At 35.4% G+C, this 26710-nt stretch overlaps 2 protein-coding genes across 6 annotated transcripts in view; both read left to right on the top strand.

The window, feature by feature from the left end:
• Positions 1–2049: 2049 nt before the first annotated feature.
• Bcs1 (mitochondrial chaperone BCS1) lies at positions 2050–25843 on the top strand. 5 transcript variants are annotated; one of them, XM_089098192.1, is made up of 2 exons: positions 2050–2173; positions 24538–25843. In XM_089098192.1, exon 2 carries the CDS (start codon positions 24553–24555, stop codon positions 25816–25818), a length of 1266 nt encoding a protein of 421 aa, XP_088954318.1. In that variant the 5' UTR covers positions 2050–2173; positions 24538–24552; the 3' UTR covers positions 25819–25843. The 5 variants fall into 5 exon arrangements, with proteins under 5 accessions (XP_088954318.1, XP_088954319.1, XP_088954321.1 ...); XM_089098193.1 differs by having other exon boundaries at positions 2078–2136; XM_089098195.1 differs by lacking the exon at positions 2050–2173 and adding an exon at positions 2248–2272.
• Positions 2101–26710, top strand: part of LOC148946150 (oxidative stress-induced growth inhibitor 1-like) — a 71586-nt gene continuing 46976 nt past the window's right edge. The window contains exon 1 of the mRNA XM_089098190.1: positions 2101–2173. The gene's annotated coding sequence lies outside the window, so the exon portion shown is untranslated. The remainder of the gene's footprint in view (positions 2174–26710) is intronic.

Raw genomic sequence — 26710 nt, forward strand, 5'->3', positions numbered from 1 at the left:
GTAATTTACAACAGAAGGGTGTAGTACACTAAGGACACGAAAGGTGACGAAGAGATGTGAAGCTGTGTGTGTTACTTCCTAATAGCTTTGACAATTCAAACATCCCAATAGTGAAAGTGTTTTAATATCAAAATATTTTATGTTATAAATCATTCATGTATGTACCAAAAGTAGAATTAGGTGTAATATTATCATGTTATTCATTTAACGTAGTGTAGATAGTATGTAGTACGTCACATAGACAGCAAAATAAAAAAAAACTAACGTAAAAGTAGAATAGTCCCAACCTTGTCGGAAATGTAAAAGTAATCAGTGTTAGATATAGAAAAAAAATCTTTAATATAGTAGCTAACCTAGAACCAAAAATAATCTTAGTCCGGTAACGAATTTTAGATAGGGATGTAGAATAAAATAAGAAAATTTTAAGCACTCCTAATGAGCAGTTACTAATGACGGGACGTCATTATTTGATGGGAAGGGTAATGTGCACCAGCAGTAGAATACCATATATCTAAAATATGAGATTCTTTCCTTCTAAAGATAATTAGGGCAGAAATTAAACGTCCCCTAATTGAGTTCAAATACCGCTTCCAAGAGTCTAAATTCTTAATCAGCAAAAAGAGAAATTGCATTTCTAGCTTCAGTCAGACAACGGCGCTAGTCGTTCGAATTTTGCTAAGATAATTAGTAGCAAAAAAAATGCTACGTACGATATTTCTAAGAAAGTTTAAATGGCAAAAAACCGTGTGAATGCTTGAATCATCAGGAATATTTAAAAGAAATTATTGGACGAAAGATTTACATCCTTGGTCCTCTCGGGCCAATGGTGAGCCAGTCCTCATGGCGCAGGACTGAAAAGCTATGTTTGTTGGTGGCGTAGAAGTGTTTTTTAAGATTATTAAGATCAGAGTTAAGATCATTCAGACAAAATTCTTATACTCTTTCATCTCGGTCACCATTATTGTCATTTGAAGTGACCTATTGCTGTGCATCTAGATATGTAAGTCAATAAATCTATTGCCTTTTTTATCTGTGTTCATTTCATTTATATGTCTGCATCTAGTCTAATAATAGGTAATTAGTTCGTATGTCTCCAAGGTAAACGCTCCCAAAGGAACCTGATCTCCAGATAGCTCGAGAAAAAAGAGGCCACATTTATATGTCTACATATTCAATTTTCTCTCATTAATTGAGAGCGGCGCAAGCCTAGTTGACACAATCTCCAGCGCTATAAGCGGCGAAATTGGAGACATTTCTATCGCTACATTATCCTACCAGACTTAAGGTGCATGTGAAAGGATATCATTTGAAGTATTTAAAGCATTTTCCAATGGCAAACCGACTTGTAAAATTGTAATATAGATTGTGAATTTGTTGTTCTGCGGATAATCTAGATAATAAAAATAATTTTACACTAATGATCAGGATCATTAGTGCATAATCTTGATTATGAATTCGACAATTACACTCGAAAAAAGAACTGTTGATTTGGATTGTTTATTTAACCAAGTCGTGAGTTGGGCTTAAAAACTTTGTTACTCTACAGATTGCAATTCGAGAATCCAGTTTTGCAAATCGATTATATGAACTTCTTTGTTCCACTGACAATTCTGAATCTTGTTTTTGAGCGGAGAACATCTTTATTTTTTATAAAAAATGTCGCTCTTTAGAGTGCCTGTAACTGTAGACGCATATCGTTATCATGGACTGTTTTGGTACGATTGAATTGACGACAGTCAGGAATAGCTACCACTAACGGCCGTAGTTGAAGATCCGAGCCGACTCTTTGTTTGGTTATGCAGCCTACGTCACGGAATGGTAGACCACAAAACAGTTATAAAGAGTAAAAAGAAAACCCAATGCGAAACTAAGAAAGCTCACTCACAAATTCTGTAGTCAACCCCCACTAAATAAAACCCAATCCAAATTGAAAAATGTGTCCATGCAGGATTACTGCTGTCAGCTTTAGATTAGTTGTTGTGCTTTACCTCGATCTTGCAATTAAGAGGTGAATAGATGATGCATGCCGACCCAATGCCAAAAAATCTTCTCAACTTTAAAGCAAAATATTTGAAATTTGATCGCGGAGTCTGTGGAATTAAATAATCTAAAAGATTAGTAGAACATCCTTGAGAAGTATAAAAAAAAATTATCCAGGCGTCAATTGAAAGTGGTATAGTAGACATTCACTCTCTAATAAAATTATGTGACCTCGGATGCTTTCTAAACCTAGATTTTGAACCGAAAATTGGCATTCCATCAGCTATTTTTGGTAAAATTTACAATGAGGCCTGAGGTTTTTGCTCTTGAGAAAGAAGTTGTTCTGGTCAATATATACCAAACCATATTATTGAGTTAGGACTATAGTGAATACACCATTTGATGCCTTTTTTTATGCTGATTACGAATATAATAAGCATTTATTTAGTAAATGAATTCCAGCCCCCCCCCCCCTAGCTCTGTCACTTTCGGGTTAGGTTAGTTATATAATCTATAGGGGGGGGGGGCGTAAATTAAATTCCAATATAAAATCTCATTTTATTAGAACAACGCCTAAAAAAGGCATAAAATATGGTATTAACTTTAGTACAAAATCAAAAAAATGTTTTGGTAGATATTGACCGTTGTTCTATGTGAGTGAAACTTTCAAAAACATTTCCAGGGCCTAAACTAGCCTAGGAAGGTCTTTTGAAGTATTTCACCACCCCTTTTCCTCCAAAGGGTACTTGCCTTTAATGACTTGCAAGAACTTTAGCCTATGTTATGAAAATAAAGCTTTCAGGAAGTGTTTTAAGCCTCATAATTTAGTAAAATAATGATTTAGCCTAGTCTATCAGGTTTCAAAGAAACAAAATTTTGTTTAGGCCTAGCTATTAAATGTTAAAAAGGATTTTAATAGACTAAAATAAAATGGTAAATTTCTAGTTGGCGCCATAATTTAGCTAAGATGAAAATTAAAATCTCATTTGATGCCTTTTTTAAGCTATTTCATAATTCAATAATCACTACTGGGGCTAATTACATCTTGAGCCCTTAAAGGGGCCCTGAAGGCATATATGAATTATGAAAAAAGCATCAAATAATGTTTTCACTTTTGTCCTAGCTAAATTATATGGCCCACTGCAAATTTACCAACAATACTTTCAAGCCCAGCGCCCGCTAGCGCCCAAAGAACCCAAATTCAATAATACTTTAGCGCCCAGCGCCCAGAACCCACAGCTCCCAACTTGAAAAATAAATACTAGCATTACCTTTAGCAGAGCAAATTTATAGTCCATTTCTTCTTTAAATAGCGATTTAAAAAAGTATCATATCTAAACGATAAATAAAAGTTCAAATAGGGATAAAATCCTTTTAATAGACAGTGTTTTTTATAACAGTGATAGAAATTCACAAAAATACCAGATATTTTGGTCACATATACAGTGACCGACATCAGTGGTAAAACTCACTGATGACAGTGGTAAAAGTGGGAAAACAGTTTTACCACTGATGACAGTCACTGTATATGTGACCGAAATATCTGGTATTTTTGTGAATTTCTATCACTGTTATAAAAAACACTGTCTATTAAAAGGATTTTATCCCTATTTGAACTTTTATTTATCGTCATGGAAAGGCAGATGTTGCAGACATACACAAAAGAATTCTACTACTCACAAAGATATATTCAATTTATGTCAGCATGTGGTGTCGGCAAGGTGAATATAGCAAAGAGAGGTCATTATCAATTATGGGAGGGGATATTTAACTTCTATCGGCAAATACATTTCGCAATGAGGCAATTTGCGTGTTAAAAACATTTGATATATGTCATTCAGTATTGGGTTCTGACAAATTAAATTGCTTTTAATACATACACGTGGGTTTTGGCCTTGCTTAGCCCCGCTTGGGCTTATTATACCATATACAATATTTTTGTTAAGTGAGAAACAATGTCCAAAGTATTTACCATAAAATGTAATAGGTGCCCCACTGTTAAAAGACTTCGTGACTTTTTTATTTAAAAAAAACAGTTGCCCAGCGCCCAAGAACCCAAACAAATATAGATCATATCAAGTTACAGGAGGGGCGATTTGACTTCTGTCGGCAAACGCATTTCACAGAGACGTATCAAGTTACAGGAAAGATCAACTTTGGGTGTTACAAATATTCAAAATATTTCATTCAGTATTGGGTCACATAGACATATTACTAAATAAACACCAGATCGCATGGGATTTTGCAAGTTTGCAAGTTCCTTGCGCTTTTTCTTCTTTGCCTCCAGTAAACGCGTTAATTTTGACATTTGATTTCATTGAGATTTTGAGAATTGTTATTTCATGTTGCAAGAAAAGACTTGGCGACAAGCTGAATTTGCCTTTACACAGGTATGTTATTTTTATAAGATGCTTCTTTCTGATATTATTTTAGATGGTGAGATTTTAAGGGGAATTTTCACCAGGTTGGAATTGTCTAGAGTATCTTTCCATTGGGGGGAGGGGGGTCAATAAGAGAAAGTCACTCGGAAAAATTTCCTCCGAAATCAAAATTAGGAGCGGGAGATGATATTTGTAAGAAAACGTGTCTCCATAGTAGGATATTTTATGCGAGATTTATAAACAAGACGAAGTTCTATCATATGAAATTGTGCCCCAAAAAAAAATTCTTTTAACGCTAACCGCGAGAATTTTTCTGGGTGGAGTGGGGGACTATTTTACATGAGAAGAACTTTCCATGGAGAGGGAGCCGGATTTCCCACCATTATTTCGTAACAATCAGAAATCAAATAAAAAATTTTTTTTTTCCATCTTTCCATCTTTTTTAAATCCAAGTAATAGATTGGATTAAAAAAGAAACTCAGTTTCTTTTTTAAACTTTAAATTCAGTATATAAAAAATTTCCTCTGACAGGGAATCGAATCCGTTTCTCCCGCCTGACAGTCAGGAACAGCGACCAATGTACCAAAGAGACAGTAACTAACATATTATTTTAGCCTCCATTATCTATTTTTGACACAAGTAAATCCCCACAAAACTTGAAATTTTGTTTTTTGAAAATAGGGGGGGAAGGATCGGATTGAGCTGAAATTTTGAGGGTAAGCTCCCAGGCCCAAAGTCTAAAGCTCTTTTTTGATCCTGGGCGCTTGTACTCTGGAAGCTGAGGAGCTAAAGTATCAAAGCTTTGATCCTGGAGGCTAGATCTGGTTTCAGCAAAGGTTTATATTTACCTTTGAATCTGGCACCCAAGTTAAAAATAAAATTATACTGACAATAAATTGATTATTTGAATACTTATTTGGCTGAAAATATAAGTATGAATTATTTTTCACTTAATAAAAACACTGTATAGGGCATCATAAGCCCAAGCAAGGCCAACGCCCGCATGCATGCAATACAAGCATTTTTAATTTATCAGAACCCAAAAATGAATGACATATTTGAAATATTTCTGAATGCCCAGAAAGAACCCAAAGTTGATCTCTCCTGTAACTTGATATGTCTCTGCGAAATGTGTTTGCCCACAGAATCCAAATTTCCCCTCTTGTAACTTGATATGGTCTCTTTTTGTCAAGTACCCTTTCCTGACACATTGCTTTGCTGACTCCAATCTTTGTGACTGGTAGAATTCTTTTATGCATGCCAGCAACATCTGTGATTTACAAAGTTAAGTTAGGATAATTTTTTAAATCGCTATTTAAAGAAGAAAGAAGAATTTGCTGTACCAAAGGTAAAATAACATACACCAACAATACTTTAAAGCCCAGCGCCCGCTAGCGCCCAAAGAACCCAAATTCATTAATACTTTAGCGCCCAGTGCCCAGAACCCACAGCTCCCAACTTGAAAAATAAATACTAGCATTACCTTTAGCAGAGCAAATTTGTAGTCCATTTCTTCTTTAAATAGCAATTTAAAAAAGTATCATATCTAAAGTTAGCAAATCACAGATGTTGCGGACATACACAAAAGAATTCTACTGCTCACAAAGATATATTCAATTTATGTCAGCAAGTGCATTGTGTTGGCAAGGTGAATATGGCAAAGAGAGGTTATTATCAATTACAAGAGGGGAGATTTAACTTCTATCGGCAAATACATTTCGCAAAGAGGCAATTTGCGTGTTACAAATATTTGAGATATGTCATTCAGTGTTGGCTCCTGACAAATTAAAATGCTTGTATTACATACATGAAGGCTTTGGCCTCGCTTGGGCTTATTATGCCATATGTAACATTTTTATTAAGTGAAAAACAATGTCTTAAGAAATTACCATAAAATGTAATAGGTGCCCCACTGTTAAAAGATTTTGTGACTTTTTATTCAACAAAACCAATTGACCAGCACCCAAGAACCCAATCAAAGAGAGATCATATTAAGTTACTGGAGGGCCAATTTGACTTCTGTCGGCAAACGCATTTCACAGAGACGTATCAAGTTACAGGAAAGATCAACTTTGGGTGTTACAAATATTCAAAATATTTCATTCAGTGTTGGGTCACATAGACATATTACTAAATAAACACCAGATCGCATGGGATTTTGCAAGTTTGCAAGTTCCTTGCGCTTTTTCTTCTTTGCATCCAGTAAACGCGTTAATTTTGACATTTGATTTCATTGAGATTTTGAGAATTGTTATTTCATGTTGCAAGAAAAGACTTGGTGACAAGCTGAATTTGCCTTTACACAGGTATGTTATTTTTATAAGATGCTTCTTTCTGATATTATTTTAGATGGTGAGATTTTAAGGGGAATTTTCACCAGGTTGGAATTGTCAAGAGTATCTTTCAGTTGGGGGGGGGGGTCCACAGGAGAAATTCTCTCAGGAAAATTGTCTCCGGGATCAACTTTATACTAGGAATATGATATTTGCGAGAAAACGTTTCTACAGAGAAGGGGATTTTCTGCGTGATTTAAAAACAAACCGATATTCTATCATATGAAAGTGCGCTACAAAAAAAAAATCATTCGAAGTTGACCGCAAGAATTTTTCTTGGTGGACTATTTTACATGAGAAGAACTGTCCATGGAGGGGGAGCCGGATTTCCCGCCATTATTTTGTAACAATCAGAAATCAAATAAAAAAACATTTTTTTTCCATCTTTTTTAAATCCAAGTAATAGATTGGATTTAAAAAAGAAACTCAGTTTCTTTTTTAAACTTTAAATTCAATATATAAAAAATTTCATCTGACAGGGACTCAAACCCATTTCTCCCGCCTGACAGTCAGGAACAGCGATCAATGTACCACAGAGACGCTAACGGACATATTATTTTAGCCTCCATTATCTATTTTTGACGCAAGCAAATCCCCACAAAACTTGATATTTGGTTTTTGGAAAATAGGGGGGGAAGGATCGGATTGAGCTGAAATTTTGAGGGTAAGCTCCCAGGCCCAAAGTCTAAAGCTCTTTTTTGATCCTGGGTGCTTGGACTCTGGAAGCTGAGGAGCTAAAGTATCAAAGCTTTGATCCTGGAAGCTAGATCTGGTTTCAGCAAAGGTTTATATTTACCTTTGAATCTGGCGCCCAAGTTAAAAATAAAATTATACTGACAATAAATTGATTATTTGAATACTTATTTGGCTGAAAATATAAGTATGAATTATTTTTCACTTAATAAAAACACTGTATAGGGCATCATAAGCCCAAGCAAGGCCAACGCCTGCATGCATGTAATACAAGCATTTTTAATTTATCAGAACCCAAAAATGAATGACATATTTGAAATATTTCTGAACGCCCAGAAAGAACCCAAAGTTGATCTCTCCTGTAACTTGATATGTCTCTGCAAAATGTGTTTGCCGACAGAAGCCAAATTTCCCCTCTTATAACTTGACATGCTCTCTTTTTGTCAAGTTCCCTTTGCTGACACACTGCTTAGCTGAGTCTAATCTTTGGTAGAATTTTTTTATGCATGCCAACCCTATTTTGATTTACAAAGTTACGTTAGGATAATAATTTTTTAAATCGCCATTTAAAGAAGAAAGAAGAATTTGCTGTACCAAAGGTAAAATAACTTAATATTTGGTTCTATGATTTGATGCTTGGGTGTGATTGTATTTATCTTCCAAGTTGGGAGCTGTGGACGCTCTGGGGTCTTGGATGCCAAAGTAAATGTTTTGGGTTCTTGGGCGCTAGTGGGAGCTGGGCTTTAAAGTATCGTTGGTTGCAAATTTATCATGAACTTAACCCCCACGCCCCTAATATGCAAATATAGGTACTGTTCTATTAGCTGGCACCCATGCAAGAAGTAAATTTGGTTAATGCTAATGAAATAAAACAAAATATGATGAAAATATAATAGGCCTAGTTTAAAAAAAAATTTGGGCTATATATTTGCTAATTAGTGGGGTGGGGCGGGGGGGTAAAGCATAGCATAAATTAAATACATAACCTAACCTAGGTACCTTTCCCCCCCTAAACCCCAAAAAACAATAGTTTAAATATTGTAAACTCAATGAGAAATCACACTTTGCAATCCATTTCCCTGTTGACAGATACACATTTGACTAGTTTCATTTAGTATTTCCCTGTATAGTATATTGCATGGGTACCAGCTAATAGAACAGTATCCAAATATATACCCTGAATTGGAATATACCCTGAATTATCAATGGCAAAGTTTTGAATAGCTAAATTGAGTGCTATTTTTGTTGATGGCATTCAAAAAACTTAAAAGGGCAGGAAAACAGTTTATACTTGAGTTACCTAATAAATAAGGTTTGAATTGTTATAAATAAGTATTTTTGGAATATATTACTCTTGAGTAACCTATTTATAAACTAGTGATATGTGTTTAACCACTATTCAATAACTTAACTAGTGTTGATAATTTCTTTGTGTGGTTACAAAAATGAAATACTTTTGGGGCCCCTTTAAGTGTTCAAGATGCAATTAGCCCCACAAACGATTACTGAATTATGAAAGAGCATAAACAGGCATCAAATGATGGTTTCACTTTCATCTTAGCTAAATTATATGGCCAACTAGAAATTTACCAATAAAATATAGGATATGCCTAAGGGGCTGAAGGAAATTTGTATATGGTGAAGGTTAAGAATAGCAGCTCTCAAGAGGGACACATGCTTGAACAAGTAGCCTAGCTTGTCTAGAATTTCACCAAACAAAAAGAGAGACATTTCTAGTTGCTTATTTTATGCTCATTTGTATGGCTTTGTTTGCATTTTGCCAATTCATTTTCCAGCCTCCCCCACTAATGGTCTCATAAAGCTATAGGCTATATAAAAAACTAACATAAAAAACAATGAACTTCTTACTTTATAATACACAGTCCTACATAATTTAGCAAGGATGAAAGTAAATAAACCACTTAGTGCCTTTTTAATGCTCTTTCTTAATTCAGTCATTGCTTCTTGGATAAATTACATTGTGAGCCCTAAAAAAGCTAAAGGGGCTCAAAGCAGCCCATAGTAACCACAATTTTAAAAATGTTTCTTAAAAAAAAAAACTGGCTACTAAGAAAAAATTGTCATTTTTAGCTTACTCAGCAATGGTAATTATTGTTTTCTTAGTCTTAATAGTAAAATGTTATTTTGAAAACATTTTTGTAAGACTTTTTAAAAGAGCTAGAAACCTAAAAATGACATAAGTTTTGCTGTGATAGCATTCTTCAGGGGTTTCATTCTTTTTGAGGATTTCAAAAAATTTGTTTTCAAAATAACATTTCGCTATTAAGACTAAGGGAAATAATAATTGACATTCCTAAATCAGCTACAGTGGCAGTTTTTTTTCTGTAGCCTAGAGGTTTTTTTTTCTTAGTATCATCTTTTTGAATTTTTCATTACTATGGACTGTTTTACCTTTTGGGGCCCCTTAGGGGCTCAAAATGTAGTTTCCCCTAGACATAATCATTGAATCATGAAAGAGCATAAAAAGGCATCAAATGATGTATCCATTTTCATCCTGGCTAAATTATGTTGAAAACTGCAAATTTACCATTTTTTTTTTTTCAACCAATATTCAGCACAATCACTCAGGCTATATTGGAATTTACCAAGTCAATGCAAAATAACTAGTTTTACACCAGATTAGTCAATAAAAAGACCAACATACAAATGATGGTGCCCGTGCGGCGGCAGCTACATGCGCAAAATTTTTTTTTACCATTTAGTAAAAACAGATGCGATTTAGTAAATTTTTCCTCCCAGATTTAGTAGATTCTTCCAAGCCAGGGTGGCAACCCTGACCATGCCCATTGACTATTGGGATGTGGACCCCTTCTAACCCCCCCCCCCCTCGATAAAAATGCTGGAGCTAATTTACACCACTATTTTACTGGCTCAGATCTTTTTTTTTTCAAAGGTAAATGGCCTGATGGAAATATGTGATGTAATATCAATGAAAGAAAATCATCCTCTGTTGGTAATTAAATAAAAAAAAACTAGTTTTTTTTAACTGAAATAAGGAGCAAGATTAAAACTTTAAACAAACAGAAATTATTCCGTATATGAAAGGGGCTATTCCCTCCTCAACGCCTTGCTCTTTACGCTAAAGTTTGACTCTGTCTCACAACTTTATTTTATAAAACAATAAAAAACTTTAGCGTAAAGAGCAGAACGTTGAGAAGGGGACAGCCCCTTTCATATATGGAATAATTTCGTTCGTTTTAAGTTTCAATGTCACTCCTTGCTTTCAGTTAAAAGAAAGTTGTATTTTCTATTTCATTTCTGAACGTTTTTGAATTAATGCAGCTTTGATTCTGGCTCATCATACATGAGTAATTAAAACGAAAATTGCATATTAATTTTACTTTTTTTTGGCTAAATGGCTTTCTCAAAATTTTGATCTGACGTAACTTACAAATTAACTTACGTAACGAACTTCTATATTTTTTTTTATTTTTATTACGTACATTAGTGGGTTTGCTCCATAGTCAATACCTTGCTCTTTAGGCTAAAGTTCAAATTTTGTTCCAATTCTGTAAGAATGACCCCTTAATTATAAAAGCCGTTAATTAGAATAAATAACTCTGATAAAAGTACAAAAAAAACTTTAGTGTAAAGAGCAATGTAATGACTAGAGGGCGAACCCAATCATATACATAATAATTTCTGTTTGTTTTAAGTTTTGATTTTGCTCCTTACTTTCAGCTGAAATGTTTTTTTATTTATTTAATTTCTGATTGTTTTTTTAAATGATGCTGGGAAATCCGGCACCCCCTTCATAGCAATGTCCCTTCCCCATGTAAACTTCCTCCATGTAAAGATCCTCCCACGTAACCCTTAACCCCCTCCTCCACTACCAGAAAAATCCCCCCTGAAAACGCCTTCTGTATGTTTCTCAATAGCCAATACTATATGTAAACATTGGGCAAAGTTCATAACTTGCAGCCCTTCCCCCGGGGACTGTGGGGGATTAACTTGTCCTCAAAGACATATTTATTGTATTTTTGGACCATGCTGAACAAAATGGCTATCTCAAAATTTTGATTGGGTGACTTTGGGGAAAAAATGAGCGTGGGAGGGGGCCTAGTTGCCCTTCATTTTTTTGGTCACTTAAAAAGGGCACTAGAACTTTTGATTTCCATTCGAATGAACCCTCCCGCGATATTCTAGGACCACTGGGTTGATACTATCACCCCTGGGAAAAAAAAACAACAAATAAACATGCATCTGTGATCTTTATACAAAATTCCACATTTTTGCAGATAGGAGCTTGAGACTTCTATCGTAGGGTTCTGTGATACGCTGAATCTGATGGCGTGATTTTCATTAAAGTTATATGACGTTTAGGGGGTGTTTTCCCCTTTTTCCGAAAATAATGAAAATTTTCTCAGGCTTGTAACTTTTGATGGCTATGACTAAACTTAACGAAGCTTATATATTTAAAATCAGCGTAAAAATCCGATTCTTTTGATGTATCTATTGGTATCTGACGGAGGCAATAGCTCAGCTGTTATTTGTGGTAATTTTAATTTCTACTAGCATAAGTTTAATGTCATAATTAACCAAATCTTTGTCATGGGGATGCATGAGTCCCCCTTTTTTTTTTTTTGTTTTTTTTTTTTTTTTTACTAGAATCACCCAAATATTTTCAAACCAGGCTATTAAAGACACAACTAGGTTATGTGGCCCCTTTCCCATCAGTTTTGTTTTCAGAAAAGTTGGCGCCAAAATCAAGCTCAATTTCAAGTTTTTGTTTTCAATATTTACAATTGAGTAAATAAATAAAAAACAACGACATTTTTAGGCTGGGAAAAACTTTGCAGGTTTTCAATCCCGTGAAATTCAGCGTAACCACTTACCTATTAAATAAACTAATCAATTAAAACATTCGTAAATAAGACAGATTAAAGAAACTATAACCTATATACGCTACTGCTAAAAAAATGAATTAGAAACGTTAATAGATAAATGAAAATGCAGAAGAAAGGTAACCAAGACAAAAAAAAATTACTTTTTAATTTAATTTTCAGATTGAGTTATATTCTCCACTGCCCTAATGTTCGCTAGTTGCATATTCCACTGCAGGTGGACCTAGCTGTTACATTGAAAATGAAGACCAGGTACCATGACGTAAATAAACAACAATGTTATTACTGTGCCGTTTTACATAACTATGCAGGTGCCTGTTACTTTGGTAAAAAAAAAAAACTTTCCCATCTTCAACCTTTTGGCAGAACGGTAGCTCTTTTCTACCTTGTCATGGTTGCAGCAGCAGTTGCAACCTAGTAAAGAGCGAACCACAGCCCATAGTAACCAAAAGTTAAAAATCTCGTCTTCAAAAAACCTGCCTAGTGAGAAAAAATTGCCATCTGAAACTGAATCAGGAATGGTGACTATTATTTCGGTTAATCTTAAAAGTAAAAGTTTCTTGCAAAAAGAAATTTATGGTGATTTCAAAAAAGAGCCTGAAGCCCCTCGAAAATGGTGTCAGATCAAAATAAAAAGTACACCATTGGAATTAGCATAGTCGAAAACCTTTTGCAGGGAAATTACTGTCCCCCTCCTTGCACAATAAAGAAAATGACTTTTTTTTGCATGGGTAGCACTGATCTGTCTAATGTTTTTCTGTTTTGTCTTGTTTTTTTTTTTTTTTTCTAGCAGAGCTAGGGGGCGACCAGAACATCATAGAGAGATAGTATAATAGCTCATTCGAAAGGAAATTGAATTTGTAAGTATCCTTTTTATGTGACCAAAAAGATTGGAGGGCAAATAGCCCCCCACCCCACACGCCCCCTCCTCCCAAACTAGTCCTATAAAAAATTTGATTTAGCCAATTTGTTTATCATAGTTCAAAGGTCCAATATATATGGTTTTGATGATGATATGGCCCTCCATAGTCCCTAGGGAAGGGCTGTATATGGTATCGGGCGTATCGATATCGCGCGTATCTGTATCGGGTGCATTGGTATCGCACGTATCGCATCGGGAATATCGGTAGCGTTATCCGTTGTTATTTTTTCGTCATTTTCTAGGCTCATTTTTGAAGGCATGTCCCGGCAAGGTATCATGGTTGCAGCGGTAGCTGCAACCTAGTGAAGAGCAAGCCACAGCCCATAGTAACTAAAAGTTAAAAAACATGACTTGAAAAAAACTGTCTAGTGAAAAAAAAATGCCATCTGACACTGACTCAGGAATGTTAATTATTATTTCGGTTTGTCTTAAAAGTAAAAGTTACATTATGAAAAGAAATTTATGGTGATTTCGAAAAAAAGCCTCAAACCCTTCAAAAATGGCATCAGATAAAAATAAAAAGTGCACTATTGGAATCATCATAATCACAGAACTTGTTGAGGGAAATTGCAGCTCTTTACCTTGAAAAACTAGGAAAATCACTTTTTTGCATCGATAGCACTGATCTGTCTCTTTTTTTTTTTTTTTTTTTTTTTTTTTTTTTTTTTTTTTTTTCAACAGGCCTAGAGGGCTACCAAAACATCGTAGAGCTTAATGGCTTATTCAAAAGCTATTTCTCATATCTACGTGCTTTTTATAAATCCCGCCATCTGCAAGTGCTATATGGTACTAAAATGGCACTTTTTGTGCCATTTCTCAAGGGGTGGTACTAGCAGGGTATCAGAACATTGTAGACAGATCTTTTATAGCTCATATAAAAGATATTGCTTATATCTACGTCTTTCATATAAATTCCACCATCAGCAAGTTCCAAATGGCACTAAAAACGGCACTTTTGGTGCCGTGTCTCAAGTAGAAAAGCTAGGGCTATTGGACTAGTAAAACTTAAAGAGCGATATTTAATGACTCATTTAAAAGCTATTGCTCTTACATATGTGGTTTTTTTTCAATTTTACCATTCGTAAGTGCAATATAGAACTGAAAACAACACTTTTGGTGCCACTTCTTAAGTGGAAAAGCCCTGAAGTACAAAACAGATACTATTGTAATAGTTATGTTCCAGAACCCTTAATAAGAGGTTCTTAAGAACCCCTCCCGTACAATCCCCTCCCAACCCCCCTAGTAAGTTTCATAAATCATCTGCTCATCAGTCAGTTACTGAAACATTAACAGGCTACCACACCATCGTAGATAGATGTTTAATGGCTCAATTAAAAAATATTGATTATATTTACTAGGTTTTTAAAAATTCAATCATCTATTAAATTTCACAGATTTTAATGTTAACTAGTTTCTGAGGAGAATTTGCAATGAACTCTTTGTCATGGTTGAAGCATTAGCTGCAACCTAGTAAAGAGTGAACCACAGCGCATAGTAACTAAAAGTTAAAAAATGTTAAAGCGGTTGTTTCTTTTTCTTTTTTTTTTCAGGCCTAGCTGGTTACTAGAACATCATAGAGAGATGCTTAAGAGCTAATTCAAAAGCTATTTTTCATATGTACGTGGTTTATATAAATTCTGCCGTGTGCAAGCGCCCTATGGCACGAAAAAAGGCACTTTTTATGCCGTATGTCGAGGGGTGGGGCTAGTGGGCTACCAGAACATCTTAGATAGATTTTTGATAGCTCATATGAAAAATATTGCTCATATTTACGTTCTTCTCATAAATTACACCATCTGCAAGTTTCAAATTAAAAACGGCAATTTTGATGCCTTGTCTCAGGTGGAAAAGCTAGGGCTAGTGGGCTATTAGAACTTTTTAGAGTGATATCTTAATGGTTCATTTGAAAACTTTTGCTCATATCTACGTGCTTTTTATCAATTCTACCAATCGTATGTGAGATATAGCACTGAAAATAACATTATTAGTGCCACTTCTTAAGTGGAAAATCTTGGAAGTATAAAACGGTATCATTGTAATAATTATGGTCCAAAACCTTTAATTGGGGGTTTGCAAGAACACCTCCTGCAAATTCCTCCTCCAGCCCCCCTTAATAAGCTACGCAATTAATGTCCTACAAACACCAATATATTAAATTACATTATTAGAGGTGTGGTTCTGTCAGTACATCACTGGAATTCGAATTAGATTATCATGCGTTCGATTCCAGCTTGGATTTTTTTTTTTTCATCATGGTTTGTTCCTTTTTATGATTACTTTTCAGGTAGTCCACTATTTTTGCAAACGTGATGCACTCATTTTTTAAGGCATATCCCGGGAAGGCTGATTTTGAACCTTTTACGCATGTCTACGTGCTTTTTATCAATTTTACCATCTAAAAGTGCCATTTAGCACTAAACAGCACTTTTGGGACCACTTCTTAGGTGGAAGAGTTTGGAAGCATAAAACTGTACCATTGCAATAATTATGGTCCAAAGCCCTTAACTGGAGGTTTATAAAAGCTCCTCACATATACTCCCCCTCCGGAACCTCTTGGTAAGATTTATAAATCGCCTACTCATCTTAAAAGTAGAAGATTATTGCGAAAACTAATTAACTAAAACTAAAAACTTTTCAACTAAAATCTACCAAAAATTAATCTTGATTGATCAACAGTTTTGAGTTGAACCTTCAAACTTCACTCTGCGATGATGCTAGTTAGTTATGCTAGTTCTAACGGAGGTAATTGAGGTGAAGGGACGTCCTTGCCCCCTTAGGTTTTTACTCTTGCCTAGGTTTTAAAAACACCTTTTATTTGGACATTTCTTTGGAGAAGGCACTAGTTTCATTTTAAAAAGTTGGGGAAACAACTGAAAGCGCACTTTGTGGGAATGTGGTATCAAGTCAAATTTATAAAAAGCGATTAGGTATAAATGTCAGCTTTTAAATGAGCCCTTAAACAGCTCTCTTTTGTTACAATAGTCTGCTTGTTTCTGCTAGTGCTAGTCAGTAGGTGATGTATAAAGCCCTGTCTTAACTCACATGTATTGTTTTGTGAAGTATGGATAATGAAATTTATGTCATAGTCTGAAAGTTTTTCTTAGCTGTCAAGGCTGTTAATGTCTTATCTCCCCTAGTTCGGTGATAATTAGACATTATGTTAAAAATAAGTTTTCAACTGAAACTAAGAAGTGACATTAAAACTTAAAATGAACATACATTATTCCGTATAAATAAAAAAAGATCATGGCAGCGTTGTTTCTGCATTAAATTTTAATCAAAAACGAAAAAAGATTAATTTAAAAAAACAAAGTTTTCCCGAGGTAAGTAAAGAGTGAAGTTGAAACTTAAAACGGACAAAAATTATTACTTCACAGTCTATTTAATATATATATATATATATATATATATATATATATATATATATATATATATATATATATATATATATATATATATATATATATATATCAATAAAACTAGGACAAATAAACCAACTAATTATGTTTCCCTATGCTTTTAGTATTATACAAAACGAGCGCTTTACTGAAAACACAAGATAATATAGGAGTTTTGGTACAGTAAATGCAAACCAATTAAGGACACTTTTTACAGAATAAAAATATTATCAATCCCTTTTAAGATTAACCCCTTTTAAGATAAAGCAACAATCCATTTTAGGATTTAGCTTCTTTTTTTTCACATTTAATATGGTATCACTTCTGCACAGTGGCTCAGTTCAATGACTGGCTCTTGTTTTGGTTCTGAAAAGGACATGTCATGATTAGTTTGAACACAAGTTCAAAGTAAAGCCATCTTGATAGTATTAGGACAAAGACTAGCTTTAGAATTTGTATCATAGCTTGAAATTCACTTTTGTATAGAGAGAAATAATCGGATTTCCAGAGTTCATATTATGTCTTATTTGTTTCAATAAATTTATCTTCGTTTCAAGTAATACTAAAACGTATTTCTTACAATATAAGACTGCACATTACCCACTATTGGTATTATAGCTGGCGAGACCAAAATGCTGCTTGATAAATCAATCCAATATTTCTGTATGCTGTTCAATTACTTCGCGGTTATTAAAAAATATTTAGTTTTACGCTTATGTTTTTAAGATAATTTTAATTGTATATTGAAAGTTACTGATGTCACAACTGGACTATGAAAAGTATGGAAACTATGAAGACTATGAAAAGCTTTTTAGATTCGTTTAGCGTTGTCAGGCTACATACTCACTTTTGACTCTTAAATCAATAATCCTGTTTTTTATACTTGACTTTTGTGTTTTCAGTAAAGCGGTAGTTTTGTATAATTCTAAAAGCATAGGGAAACATAATTAGTTGGTTTATTATAACATATATAAATGTATATATATAAAAAAAAACTTTAAATAATTTATATAAATGTATATGTACTGCTCCCATTTATTCAAGATAAGGTGGATTATGACGCAAATCAGTTCGGTTTTAAGTCGCGTATAGGATGCCAGCATGCCCACCGTATACTTGCAAAGGTGTTACAAGAAGCACATCGTTTAAAAACGGAAGTTAACTTTTGTGCGTTAGACCTATCTAAAGCTCATAGTTTTAAAGTTCATAGTTTTTTTTTTTTTTTTTTTTTTTTTTTTTTTTTTTTTTATTATTATTATTATTTATCTTTATTATTATTATTATTATTAAATGAATTGATGAGAGATTGTTTTTTTTTTTTTTTTTTTTTTTTTTTTTTTTTTTTTTTTAGTGTTTGTATGTAATTTGTGTGTGTTGTTTTTTAGTGTATGTACCCGCCCAGTCACAAGTGCTTTTTGGTATCTTTCTTGGGGCGGGTATTGGCATATTTGTTAAATGTATTTTGATGTTAGATAAAATGAACTGAACTGAACTGATACTGTTTGTCACTCTCAGGCATGGTTTTCTCTGGCACGTTTGGGTGTGAATAGTTCAATTATTTGTGTACTTCGGTTTTGGTACCAGAATTCATTTATTCAGTTGAGGCAGGGTTCCCGGGCCTTTGGCAAAATCCCAGCTAGATCTGGGGTCCGTCAGGGTAGTGTGCTTTCACCTCAAATTTTTAAAGCTTGTTTATTGAGTGTTCTTAAAATGATACCACTTTCTTATTCTTCAGGATTGTCAAACGTCTCCTATATTGCACATGCGGATGATCTTCTGTTCGTAGTCCGGTCAAAGTTCACATTAATGAAGTCTTTGATACTAGTATTGCGGCTTTAAGGGGAAATTGGATTAAGCCTCAACAGTGATAAATGTGAATATTTAGTATTTAATTTAAAATCTTCAGCAACGCTGCTTGATTGCGGCGCATTTTCTGTAAAAAGTGTTGAATCTTTCCGATGGCTTGGGATCAATTTTTGCAAATCGCTTACTTTATTTCGTTTCCGGGCATTGAGTGATATTAAAGATAAGCTGAAACTGGGGTATGCCAAAATTGTCCCCAACAGGGGAAGATATAACAGAAAAGCATTGGCTGAATTGTCCTCGAGTTTTTGTGACCATGCAGTTTTGTTCCCAGCTGGCCTTCACATCCTCTTTCGGCCAGGGGATATTAGCGATATTAGAATTATGTATTTTAGATATTGCAAGTTTTTATTGTATATACCTCGCAGATACAGTAATAGAAAGATGATGCGGATTTTTGACGCTCCGGAAATTGTAAATTGTTTTGTCAGACAAAGTAGCCGTCTTCAAAAGAACATTTATGCTACTTTGGGTGTTAACCACCCGATTATCCGGGTAGTCACAGCGCATTGAGTGTAGGGCCTAATAGTTATTTTTTGTGTTGTTGTTAAATTTACATTTGTGTTTGTTTTTTTTTTTTTTATTTTTTTTTCTCTTTTCTTGTGTTACTCCACTTCATTTTCTGTATAGTGGGTCAAAAATAAATTATTATTATTATTATTATATATATAAAAAGCTTTAAAAGCGAAGTTGAAACTTTAAATAGGCAAAAACGATTACTTCACAGCCTATTTAATATATATATATATATATATATATATATATATATATATATATATATATATATATATATATATATATATATATATATATATATATATATATATATATATATATATATATATATATATATATATTAAATAGGCTGTGAAGAAATCGTTTTTGCCCATTTAAAGTTTCAACTTCGCTCTTTACTTCCCTCGGGAATTTTTTTTTTTTAAATTAATTTAAATCAAAAACGTGCTATGATTTTCAATCTACTTGTTATTAGGCAAAAAATGGGCCCATAGCACTTCATATACCACTTGCCCATCACCATGCAAACTTTTTAGCAGAAAATTGGGTACATTGTGCCTTGTTTGAAACAGAATAATGCAAGAACTTTTACTTTGCATAGCTGTAGGCATAAAGAGGGTCCGTGGCCCTTCAATACTCATCCCCCTGCCAACTTTCAGAAGGAAAGTTGTGTTTTGTCACTCATTGTCTTGAAGTTTATGAGGCAAGTATATTGGGAAAATGTGGCATGCAAATGATGATTTTAGCAGCTTGCTTGCTTTCCCTGACTTTTACATGAAAGTACCTAGATCCACGTGAAACTTAGGGCAGCAAGTAATTTGGTCTAAGGGAACAGGGGAATGAATTTTCACTTACTTCTTTAGTAAAATGTCTGGCAACAGTATGGTTAATGTTTTCTTCTGAACTAAACATTATGATTTGGGCTTGATCAGTACTTGGATGGGTGACTGCCTGGGAACACCGGGTGCTATTACCCGCAAGACTGGGGATCTTGTAGCCAACTATTCCCAAGAATTATCAACGGACCTCAGACAAAAAAGTTATGAATACAACTACGGCGTTCCCGGCAAGCAACGCAACCCCCTTGGCATGGATGTCAAGAAGTAAGCCAGCCATGCTACGGCATTCCCGGCAGGCGACGCGACTTCGAATATGGGGACGAAGTCGAAAAATCAAAAAGTCATATCTTTGGGGAAGCCAACAACAGTCTAAAAACAAGCAAACTCAAGAATAAGTATTGGTTGTTGGAACGTCAGATTTGTTAAACAATAAGCTATGCAAGCTCTCCTTGTCCATGAGATGGAAGAGTAGAGGATTGAAATATTTTGCGTTTCTGAGACCAGAATCTCTGGTTCTGGTTCTACAGTAATTACAGCGCCCGAAACGGTATAACAGTTCCACTTTTTCTACTCTGGAGTAAACGATAACTCGAGACTCCATGCCATTGGTTTCATTATGAACCAAAGAACCAGAAACGCACTTCTTGAGTGGGATCCTGTTTCTCCCCGACTGGCCAGAATAGGCTTAAAGGAAGCCCTGCAAATGTGTCCATTTTCTCTGCATACGCTCCTACTCGGGACGCCACTGTTGTCGCTAAAGATGAATTCTATGCAGATTTGCAACAAGGGTCTTCTTCAGTTGGCCCCCAAACCCTTGGGAAGTTCACACTGGGACTTAGGTGTGAAAACGGGCAAGGACTGGTAAACTATGGCTGGATGAATCATCTTGTTGTCACTAACTCTACATTTTAGTACAAGCCAAGCCATCTATTGACCTGGCACTTAAATGACGGTGTTACTAAGGCCCAAACTGACCTCAGTCTCGGTTGCCAACGCCGGAAAAGCTCTGTAATGGACTCGCGACGGTGAGACACCACTTATAACGGTGCAGACATAGGCTCAAAATCGGGGTCGGATTACAAGCTAGTTTTTGCAAAAATCCTGCTGTGTCTTGCATCTCGGAGAAAGAATAAACCAAAAGCCCGAATCTACGAGTACACTACTAAGCTATTGTCTTCTTTTTTCTCCCTCCTCAGCCATTGAACATTTCTTTACTACCTCCATGGTGGTGTGCCGTCCCATCAGTCACACAGGCCTTTTCTCTTTTGGATCATGACTGACCATTGAAAGTTGGTCAGACCTTTATAATGCTAATAATCTTGATGATAAAATGTTTATTTTTCACAAAAAACTAATTAATTCCTACTCATTATGTTTCCCAGAAAAAAGAATCAGAAAGTGCTCCAGTGATAAACCTTACATAAATAATCACATAAAAATATTAATCCGCACGAAAATAAGCTTATTTAAGAGGGGTAATTTAGCTGAAGCAAATAAGTTTAGAAAGGAATTAAAAAGTCAAATTAGAAAAGCTGCCCGAGCCTATTATAAAAATAAAATAAAATACTTGTGCCATGATAAACCAAAGAACTGGTACTCTGAAATTAAAAAACTTACCGGCAAGAGTCAAGAACAAGTAAATTTTAATATAAATGAACCTCCAAAGACCACAGCTAATAACCTCAATAAGTTTCTGGCTTCTATTGTCCAGAGCCTCCCACCACTATCTTACGCATTTCCAGATGTTCCTGATCCTTTTTCACTCCCACATATTTCTCCACTTGATGTTGTAAAAAAAATTGAAAAACTAAAACGATCAAGCATTTGCCCTTTAGATATTCCTGTTCCTCTGATTAAAGCTTTCAGTGAATACCTCTCAAACCCCTATCCACCCTGATATTCAACAGCCATTGCAAAAAAGCACAATTGGTCTTTGCTTACCTCCAAAAACCATTGTGGAACCGGTGTGAAGTTATTATACGTACTAAAGTTCGAGTCTACCTGGCTTTGGTTTGAACAATCCTTCTTTATGGATGCGAAACTTGGTCAGTGAAGTAACTATATTAGAATGCACTGAAAGTGTCTTGCCTCGCCGAACCGTTCTAGCTGAGCCCCTCAGCTCATGGAAGATACGCCAAGGAGGACAGCAGAAAAAATCGTGGAACCTTTTTAAATCAGGTCTTGAACTTATTGGGGGTTTCAGGAAGTTCGATCTCAGTTGCACAACCCAATAGCTCCCCCTTGCAAAACAGCTGGCAGCAGACTGAATTACATGGTCCAAACACGTCTTGAAGATCCTTGATGCCGGGCAAGGTGGAAACGCCTGATTCCCTCCGCAAGTAAAGCAGGTAAGTAAGCAAAGTAAGTAAACATTATGTTAACAGAATTCTTACTTCATTTAATTCAGAAGATTTCTATTCATTTTTCAAAGGCGCGTCCAGTTCAAACACAGCCCCTCCCCCTCTTATGCTCAGATATATAACCCTAGGCGGGAGGCTGGTATGTAATTGAATTGGATTTACCTCTGAAAATCTGATATAGACATTTTCTCAATGTAATTATGTAAAAATTTTGTTATTATGGTGTTTAGCTCAGAAGAGAACACAAACTACTACTACTAACAATTCACCGCAGCACCAAGCCGCCTGAGGCAAATACAGCTACGCACGCTCCTCCTCCATCCCAATCTATTCAAAGCCTCCCTTTTTACACCCTCCCACGAAGTTCTCATTTCCTTTAAATCTTTCTTTATGACGTCCTCCCACCCCAGACGAGGACGACCTGCTTTCCGTTTAGCCCTAGATGGTTGACCGAAAAGAACAATCTTCGGTAATCTGTCATCCTTCATCTGCACAACGTGCCCTAGCCATCTCAACCTTTGATTCATAGAGAGCGGTGTTGAACCACATTTTTCGTACAGCCTACTATTTGAAATACGGTCAGTCAGCCGGGTACCCAGATCAATCCTTAAGCAATTTTTCTGGAAAACATCTAGCAAATCTTCATCCGCTTTTCGAAGCGCCCGTGCTTCAGAGCCATATTTGACTACTGTCATCTCTGTAGCTTCTAATATTCTAATCTTGGTTCGCAGACTTATCTTTCTATTCTTCCAAACTTTTTTCAACTGTGAAAAAAACACCCTGAGTCTTGGCTATTCTACTTCTAACATCTTACTCCTCCCACTATTTTTACTAATAATGCTACCAAGGTAATTGAAGCTGCCCACGTGATCACTCTTCTCATTACCTAACGTCACCTTTTCATCTTCATTTATTCCTAGCCTTAGTGACTTAGTCTTCTTAACATTAATTTTCAAAACCTATTCTAGCATCCTGAACTTGCAAAACATCTAAAAGTTCATTCATTTTGCCCACAGTCTCCTCTAGAATGCTTAAATCATCAGCATAATCTAAGTCCAGGAGACTTTTTCCTCCCCATTTGATTCCGTGGTCTCCCATTGCCTTTCCTGTGCTCCTTAAGACAAAGGCCATCAAAATAATCCATATAAAGGGGGATAGAACACAACCCTGCTTAACTCCTGATTTAATACAGAACCAGCTGCTAACCTCATTTCCTACCTTAACCGCAGCAGTGTTATTCTCGCACATAGCACTAATCACTTTAATGTGTTTTTCCGGTATACCATACAAGGATAAAACCTTTGCTAAAGCTCTTCTGTCAACAGAATCGAACACTTGCTCATAATCCATAAAACTAAGGACCAAAGGTGTGCTACTCAGGCACTTCTCAATTATTAACCTAAGAGTGAAAATTTGGTCGACGCATCCTCTACCTTTTCTAAAACCGCGCTGTTCTTCTCTTAAAACTTTGTCTACGGCATCTCTCAGTCTAAAAAGTATCATATTACTAAGTAATTTGCTACCTACAGAGACCAGACTAATGCCTCGATAATTACCAGACTCACTTTTATCACCTTTCTTGTAAAGTGGCTTAATTAATGTTTTCCTAAAATCAATTGGCACTTCCCCTTTTTCGAAAATCATATTCATAATCTTCAGTAACTTATCTCTACCCTCAGAGCCACCATATTTAAGTAACTCATTTACTACACTATCAACACCTGGATTCTTATTATTTTTTAGTCCCTTTAGTACTGTCGCTAATTCTTCTTCGCCAAACAAATCTTCCTTCACATCCAAGGTATCACAGACTTTTTCATTTTCCTCTATATCTTTTCCTGTAACTCTACCTCGGTTTAGCAAACTCAAAATGTTCTGCCCATCTTTCTTAAATTCTTTTCTTGTCACTAGTTATGGCCCCATTCCTATCTTTAACTGGGCCAAGTCCGGATTGACTACTCCTTCTCAATTTATTGACATGCCAGTACAATATTTTACTATTATACCGTCTAAATGCATCTTCCAGATCCTCAGAAATTTTATCCATGGACCCTCCTGTTTTTTTTTTTTTTTTTTTTTTTTTTTTTTTTTTTTTTTTTATTATCAAGAAAGACTGAACTAAGTTTTATATCTTGATTCAAATTAATGCAGGAGCAGCATATCTAGATGGTGCATTTCAAAAGTAAAACACTGACTTGGTGTTGGCAAAGAGAGATTGAAGTTAGTTTTAAGTTGAAACCGTCTGTAAGGAACGTATCATTTTTTTTTTTTTTAAGGAAATTCTTGTTATGACATAAAACGTTAAAAAAGTTGAGGGGTCGAAATAAATATCTTTCTAAGAATTTCGTCAATGGATAGTTTATTTATTCTAATTGCTTTTTTTCTAGGAAATTTCGTGAGCAATGGGTCTCCTTGAGTACTTCAAAACTTTGTCAGAGAATCCATACTTTGGTGCTGGATTTGGGCTATTCGGTGTTGGAGCTGGTGCTGCTATTTTAAGGAAAGGGTTTCAAATTGGATCAATATACTTCAGAAGAAATTATATGATTACGCTTGAAGTACCATGCCGAGATAAAAGCTATCAGTGGCTGTTACAGTGGATTACAGAAAAAGGGGCTCGAAACACCCAGCATATTAGTGTTGAAACCTCATTTGAAGAGTCGGCTGACTCGGGGAAGGTGAAAACCTCTTATACATTTGTACCTGGTATTGGAACACATTTTATGAATTATAATGGGCATTGGATCAGGGTTGAGAGAAACAGAGAACAACATACTTTGGATTTGCATATGGGTATACCATGGGAAACTGTGACGCTTACTGCTCTTGGAAGAAACAAAGGTCTATTCTCAGATATGCTGGAAGAAGCACGGACATTAGCCTTAAAACAAACAGAAGGTCGAACTGTTATATATACCCCCATGGGAGCAGATTGGCGTTCATTTGGCCATCCTAGGAAAAGGCGGCCTCTTAGTTCGGTTGTTCTTGATAGAGGTGTGAAAGACCGACTTGTTAGTGATGTAAAAGATTTTATTGGTAATCCAAAGTGGTATAGAGACCGAGGCATACCTTATAGAAGAGGGTACCTTCTTTTTGGCCCACCAGGTTGTGGAAAATCTTCATTTATTACAGCTCTTGCTGGTGATTTAGAATATTCGATTTGTATTTTAAACTTGAGTGATAGAGGTCTTACAGATGACAGATTGAATTTTTTACTCAATACTGCACCAACTCAAAGCATAGTTTTACTAGAAGATATTGATGCGGCTTTTGTTAGTCGTGAGAAAATGCCAGAAAATAAAGGTGCATATGAAGGTTTGAGCAGATTAACTTTTAGTGGACTTTTGAATGCTATTGATGGGGTTGCTTCTACAGAAGCGCGAATCCTATTCATGACTACAAACTACGTATCGAGATTAGATCCAGCTTTGGTTAGGCCAGGCAGAGTTGACGTTAAAGAGTGCTTAGACTATTGTACAGATTTTCAAGTGTCTGAACTCTTTCGAAATTTTTACCCAGAAGCATCTGAAGCCCTTGTGGAAAAATTTGTCTCTCAGTGTAGCGAAAAAAAGAAGAATATAAGTGCTGCAGCTATTCAAGGACACTTTTTAATTTTTAAAAATGACCCAATCAAAGCTGTGGAAAGAATAGATCTATTGATTGGATAACTATTAAATTTTTGGTAAAAGTTGGGTTTTGATTTTCTGTTCTTAAACTTATTAGTACTTTTCTGGTTCGAAGGAAGACTTCCTATTGGGGGAGGAAGGGCAGTTACAAATTTTTACTCTACAAAATAGAACTGCCACTTTTGGAGATCAAATTATTCTGATATCAATGTCCTTCCGTTCAAACTAAGCAAGTTCTATTCATTGTTCCAATTTGTCATCTCCTAAATTATTTGGTTATGAATATTATTTATAATCTTATGCTTTCTAGAAAGGGCTTAATATCCTCTTTTCTAGCTGTCAGATACATTGCAAAAATGCAGGGAATGGGGGACAATTGAGGGAGGTAATTGCCCTCCCCCGAATATTGAATTGCATCTCTTTTATATCTTCATAAACAGAATCCTTGCCCCCTCCCTGTATTTTCGCTGATTGGTGCCCCTGGGGAAATTCAGCTTCTAATATTAAAGCTCAAAGGCATTTTGCTGTACCTTGGGTACCTGAAAAGTATGCATCTACAACTCAAAATTGGCCTAATAAGAGTCAGACAACGCATGTATTTTCCATTTTTTTTTCTTGTGTAAAATTTATGTTATATTAGAAAGCGCCTCTTCACTTCCTGCAGTCGAGATGCGATCATGACAATGACCCAATAGCAACGTCCCAGCTAGGCGAATGCTATTGGAAAGCTATATTGAGTGTTCTTTTTTGAGGTAGAACTTGTCTGAGATGATTCGAGTGTCGTGCAAAAAAAATATTAGCGAAAATGAATGGATTCTTGGAGGTTTAGAAGGCTAATTCGCTTTGATGAGGAATTCGCTTAGGAAACGATCAAGTGGATAGCTTCTCTTCGTTGAGCAGTAGTGCTTATAAAAAGGGTGAAAGCAGTGAAGAG

This window comes from Artemia sp. Qi Xiang Cuo, chromosome 12 (assembly GCF_049724085.1).
Source record: "Artemia sp. Qi Xiang Cuo chromosome 12, ASM4972408v1, whole genome shotgun sequence".
In the NCBI taxonomy this organism is placed as follows: Eukaryota; Metazoa; Arthropoda; class Branchiopoda; order Anostraca; family Artemiidae; genus Artemia; species Artemia sp. Qi Xiang Cuo.